The sequence below is a fragment of the Rhincodon typus genome, chromosome 10 (genome assembly GCF_021869965.1).
Source record: "Rhincodon typus isolate 14 chromosome 10, sRhiTyp1.1, whole genome shotgun sequence".
NCBI lineage: Eukaryota > Metazoa > Chordata > Chondrichthyes > Orectolobiformes > Rhincodontidae > Rhincodon > Rhincodon typus.
Genome location: NC_063341.1, coordinates 12240995 through 12247363, shown reverse-complemented (window position 1 = coordinate 12247363; position 6369 = coordinate 12240995). Strand labels below are relative to the sequence as shown.

At 43.8% G+C, this 6369-nt stretch overlaps 1 protein-coding gene across 1 annotated transcript; it reads right to left on the bottom strand.

Moving 5' to 3' along the window:
• Positions 1-2114: 2114 nt before the first annotated feature.
• Positions 2115-5302, bottom strand: LOC125484283. The gene is made up of 3 exons (XM_048602381.1): positions 5012-5302; positions 4857-4932; positions 2115-2762 (listed from the first exon to the last, which is right to left on the bottom strand). The coding sequence occupies exons 1-3, from the start codon at positions 5177-5179 to the stop codon at positions 2386-2388; spliced, it is 621 nt and encodes a 206-aa protein (XP_048458338.1). The 5' UTR covers positions 5180-5302; the 3' UTR covers positions 2115-2385.
• Positions 5303-6369: the final 1067 nt, after the last annotated feature.

The window sequence follows — 6369 nt, the reverse complement described above, 5'->3', positions numbered from 1 at the left end:
TTGCTGGAGCTGCACCCATCCAAGCAAGTGGGGAGTATTCCATCACACTCTAGTCTTCTGCATTCTACATGATGAACAGGCTTTGGAGAGTCAGGAGGTAAGTTACTCGCTGCAGTATTCATAACGTCTGACTTGCTGTTGTAGCCATTGTACTTACATGGTGGGTCCAATTGAGATCCGGGAGGCAGTAGTATGGCTGAGATGATAAATTAGCATTACACATCTGTCTTTGCTAGAAAGGAGTTGCTGCCCAGGCCATGGTGACAGAGGAGGAAACTCAGTCATTAGAAGGGCTTAAAATTGATAAGGAGGAGGTTAGGCTGTTCATACTTAAAATTGATAAAAACACGTGGACCAGATAGGATGCATCTTTGGGACCAGATAGATGCTTCCAAGGATATTAAAGGAAGGGGTTAGAAATTGTATAAGCACTAGCACTAATCTTGCAATTTTCCCTAAACTCAACATTGCTGCCAGTAGACTGGAGATTTGCAAATGTAACACCCCTGTCCAAATAGAATGATAAGGATAAGCCCAGCAATTACTAGTTGTTCAGTTGAACTTCAGTGGTGGAGAAACTTCTTGAAACAGTTATTCAGGATAGAATTAATAATCAAAGGAGGAAACTGTGGGTTAATTAGAAAGAGCCAGCATGAATTTCTTAATGGAAAATCACGTTTATCTAACTTGTTTGAGTTTATTTTGAAAAGGTTAACAGAGGTAGCTTATGAGGGTAATGCTGCTGATATGATGTAAGTAGACCTTCAAAAAAGTTTGAAATAGTGCCACAACAACAGACTTGTGAGAAAGTATGTAGCTCATGGAATAAATGAACCAGTAGCAACATAGATAGAAAATTGACTGAGGGATAGGAAACAAAGATTGACAACTAATGGATATTTTTCAGGCTGGAGAAAGGTTTATTATGGAATTCTCCAGGGATTGGTTTTGGGACATTTTTTCCTAATATATATTAATGCTCAATATCTTAGTGTGCAGGAGATGATTTCCAAGTTTGCAGATGATACAAAACTTGTAAACAGTGAGGAGGACAGCGTAAAACTATAAAAGCACATTGACATTTTGGTTGAGTGGGCAGATAGATGGCAGATAAAGTTCAATGTGGAGAAGAGTCACGTTTTGGTGGATAATGTGTAATATAAAAGACGTTACCCTAAAGGTTTTGTGGGGCAGAGAGATGTAAATGTATACAGGTTACTGGAGGTGGCAGGGCAGGTATAACCAAGCAGTTAATAAAGCACTCAGTACCCTGGACATTATTAAAGGCTTAGAGTACAGGAGCAAGCAGATTCTGAAGAACATGTATAAGGCTCTAGTTAGACTTCAGGTTGTGTACAGCTCTGAGTGGCATAACCCTCTGAGAGAAGAAATTCATCCTCATCTTTGTTTTAAATGTGAGACCCTGATTCTGAAATTATGCCCTCTGGACCTGGACTCTACGATAAGGGGAAACAACCTGAAAGAGTCGCTTAAAGTACCATTGGTGAAATGGATTCTGTTTTGCTGTGTGATTCTCTGATTTTTAAGTATGAGGTACTTAATTCTCTGGGGAGTACCTCTCTCATTCTCAATCCTTCCTATAACATCTGTACAGTATCTATCATTTTATGCTTTAAACAAAAATCCATATCACGTGCTGTCTCCACAACGTTCTTGATCATTCTACATTTTCTATGGTCATTATTACACATTGGGGTGGTGTCAGTTAGCTCAGTTGGCTGGTTTGTAATGCAGTATGATGCCAACAGCACGGGTACAATTCCCACACCAGCTGTGGTTACCATTAGTGTCCCACCTTCTGCACCTCTCCCCTTGCCCAGAGAGCCTGGTAACCCTCTGGTTAAACTCAGCACCAGTAGTCTCTCTCTGATGAGAGAAAGCAGTCCCATGGTTGGGGAGGACTACGTGGCTTTGCACATCATCAGCACCTTAATGACACATATCTGATGATAACACCCTGTAGGAGGTATGCTTTGTTCAAAACAACAATAGAAAATGACTTTTTTGAATAAGTTTTGGTTCATTGGGTGACATTTTGACATGCTTAATTTGGTTGCAATAATTCTCAAAACACCAAATTGCTAGCAGCTGCATTATCTTAAAAATATTTACTCTGAAGCCTTTATTTACAAAAATATTTATAAAAAAAGATTTATGACTGTACATTGACATTCATTAAAGCCGTGTTACAGGTAATGTATTTACCATGTGGGAAAATTAAAATTGCTGAAGACATATTGAACACTGTACAATAGCAAGATGGTTTCACCCCCAGAATGGAGACGTGGTCAGTGTCTCACACTCCTGTTGTATTTACAGAAATGTCCAGCACTAGATGGTAGTCTGAAAAAGGCCTTTTCTTTTTCATAGCTGAAACAGACCCAAAAACGTGTCTGTCTCCTGAACTAGAACATACTTGGGATTTGATTTGACCAAAACCTTTGTCCCTCGCCGCAGTCTGTAGGTGCTCCCGAAGATGACCGTGTTTGAACGCAGCTCTGAGGAGGTGCGGGCGTTCCGTTCGATCTCGTTCTTGCCATCCATGTTCAGGATGAACTTCACACTGCGCCAGTTGGCCTTCAGCATCACCTGGACATAGATGAAGTAGTAACCGTCGCTTTTAATTTCCAGTGATTTATCAGTCGTGTTATACACCGTGCAGTCTCCTGTGAAGACTTGCCCAGTCCTATTCTGCCAAGCCAATGCTTGATCTTCGTCAGTTTCATTGCTGTCTGGAGACGCTGTTTGAACACAAAAAACATTCTACATTATCAAACTTGGGCACAGATTAAATCAGCCCACTGCCCCCAAAACATTGCTTGACGGAACATTTTGCTGCAAAAGCTTTCCTTTAATGTATACATACATTCCTCTATGAATGATCGCTCTCACAAGTCATTTTTTTTTTGGTCTGTTTTCGAAAGCAGAAAGAAGCACTTTCAGATGACTCGCGCCGAATACGAAGTGCCGACATGAAGTGGGTGGGGTGGGGGGGTTGCTGTTGGGGGATGGAGGGAGATCCCTGGTCTGTCTCTTCGAGAATGGCCACACTGTTGCATATGGCGTCAAGAGATGGGGAGAGGCAGCTCCGACTGCTTCTTCTTGCTTTGGCGGGGTGGGGTGTGTTCATAATAAACCAAATTTGTGCCGCTGCTTTGTATTACTTTTGTTTTTTTCCCAGCAGGAGGTCGACAGACCTGAAACAAAAACAGCAAAACACTGCGGCCGCAGGAAATGTAAACAAATAAAAGGTTGGGGAAATAACACAGTGTGGAGCTGGAGGGACACAACAGGCCAGTCAGCATCAGAGGAGCAGGAAAGCTGACATTTCGGGTCGGGACCCTTCAAGCAGCCATCAGATCAGGTAACATCTGGTGAGGGAAGAAATTAAGTTGACGGTTCCAACTTTCTCGCTGTGTGTTTGTATTCACGGGGTGTTGTCTGACCTGCTGTCGCTAGCATTTGTTTCCTTTCTCTCTGTTTTGATGTATTATTGGAAAGTACTTTGTTTGTAAATCAGAAGGGGGAAAGTAAACTACACACTAATGTGATTAATCGCACCACCCAGCCCGCAAACGAAATTCAAAACTAAAACCATCCCGACCTCCGAATGTTTAATAAACATTACAGCCGTCAAAATAGAGGTACTATTAGATGCAAGCAAAATTCTGGGAATCAAATAAAAACAATGCTGGGGCCAGGGAACGCGCCACCTCTGAGTAGCATCTTTGGAGAGAATCTGAACTCTTAAAGGAAAGTCATACTGGACTGAAAAGGCAATTTGTGTTAGTATTGTAGAGAAGGGTTACTATCTGCATTTAACTGTACATCCGAAGTCACTCTACAGTGTGCAATGGCAAATGAAGCCTGCAGCCTATGTCACTAGGACCTTGTAAAGCAATTCGCCTAAGGACTCGCAGTTAGACACTGCCTGCTCGGTAACTGGGTCAGCACAATTCTGCTCCTGCTTGTAAAGCCATGGTCTGGAGGTGCCGGTGTTGCTCTGTGGTGGACAAGGTCAGAAATCACACGACACCCGTTTGTAGTCCAACAGGTTTATTTGAAAAACACAAGATTCACCTGACGAAGGGGCTGCGCTCCGAAAGCTTATGTTCTCAAATAAACAAACCTGGTGTCGTGTCGTGTGACTTCTGACCCTGCCTGTACAGGTGCAGCGGAGCCTGAGTGCACTCTCTGATCAATTTAAATATCTGGCAACACCCCCGGTGGCAGTGCCATGGGTCCACCACTTCAGAAAACTTTTTTTTTGCTGTGTTTTCCCTGGCGTGATCCAACTAGCTGATATCATCAATGGCTTGGCACGCCGGCCCAGAATAACAGCCAATGAAAATATATTCAAAATTATTCCTGCGGACAGTCACTTCATGGCCGTTTCTTTCTAAAACTAGCGCAGTGACGGCATCTTGGAACTTTTCAGCACGGATTGCGGCCCGTCGTGAGCATACGAGCCCATCTCCCCATCCTTTCTCTTTGAAGACATTGTCTTTAACCATTTTTAAAATAAAGGTCGTGAAGTCGAGCTTTGCAAAGCTGCAATGAAAACAAAAAATACCAGCGTTTGCAAATATACTCTGACCCTAAGCTTTTTGAAAAAAATAATTTCTTTCTCCTCGTGCTGAAGACTGTAAATGAGAACTCTGGAAATCTCTGCCTCCTTTCAGAGATGCTGCCAAATCTGATCAAACACGTTCTGTCTGCTCTCTTTCCCATATGGTTGGCACCAGCATGCTTTAGGGCGCGGGAGTAGCTGCAAGCTGGCAGAAAACGGTTCCAAGGAGGCTGAACAAAGCGTTACTACCAAATGGTACACTTACCTACAGTCCAGTGAGTAGCGCATTTCTGTTTTTTGGTTGTCAACTCAGTCCCACACGTTTTCTTTAGGTGTTCAGTCTGTTTAAATAAATACAGCCATTAATACCTGCGCGCACAACGAGAATGGGGAGCAGAGAGTGTGGCTAAAGAAACGTACCGCTTTCTGCAGTTGCGTTTGGAGGACGTAAAATGAGATGCAGCTTGCTGCCAGTACCTGGACCATGATTATCATGATAACCAGGGACCAATGGAACAACGCCCTGTGGCATTTCCCACGGGCCTTCAATGGGACTCCTGTTTCGCTCAATGGCACCGTCACATCCATGGTCACACTCCCTGCGTTCTATGATGAGAGTGATATCTTCTTGGAAGCTGAGCTGCCAATAGACTGTGGGCTAAAAACAGCCACTTTTATATCCCACGACAGCCCCCATGTATGCAAATGGTCTCGGTATGGTCCGATTGATCACACTTCCCACACACAAACACACTGGCAAGCTGTCTGCTGCCTTTTAATCCTGTGTCAGTGAAACTGAGAAAACCCTAAAGTGACTCTCATTTGGCAATCTTCCACTCGTGAGAAGGCGTAAGCGGCAGCCGCGGACTTGCAGGGGGAATAATTCAAAAGCAACTCTGAAGCAATGAATAATCAACAGTACAAAGGGTAGCTAGCAGTGGCAGTGAAACTCAGTACTCGCACAGCACCAGGCGCAAGTTTCAAACAGACGCCGCGCTGAAATGTGTCGAATTATTCGTTTGTGTGCGTGTGTAGGGCAGGAGGCTCGCTACTGCAATGCACCTAAGTGGCGTACAATTCCCGTGAAGCGCAGATACGAGGGCATTCATTCAATATCAGCGGCGGATCGGGCGCTGTTCTCATTATGAATTGACGCAAGGTGTACTGATCGCAATGAGACAGCGCGAGATATTGGGCAGAAAATCTAGTGAAGTTTGATGCACAGGAAGCATGAAAAGTGGTATTCTCGAGGAGTTGGCATTGAAGTCACTGTTTTAATATACCATCTCTGAACACGTTGATTAGAATATTTCTGCATCAATGGGATAGTCATCTGAAGATGTATGAGGAGAGTACATAGCTCTAGACCAGACCTACATGCATACATACAGACACATATACATTGATATACATGTGTAAGTATAAACATACCTATTTGATTCTCTAAGTCCTGATAACGTTGTGGTCTCCTAAATCCCTGCCCATCTTTCCCAGAAAGTTTGAATCCCTCCAATCCCCCTACCTCTATACTGAAGCAACTCTTGTGGAGATAACAAATGATGTCCTTGCTGATTGTTGCAAGGATAAGCGTTCTGTCCTTATCCGTCCCCAACACTCTTTGCCTCTGACACAGCCCATCACCATTCTCCCCCAACACCAACCCATTATCAGCCAGCTCAGTGGAATTGCTCTCATAGAATCCCCACAGTGTGGAAGCAGGCCATTCAGCCCATCGAGTCCACACCAACCCTCCAAAGAGCATCCCACCCAGACCCACA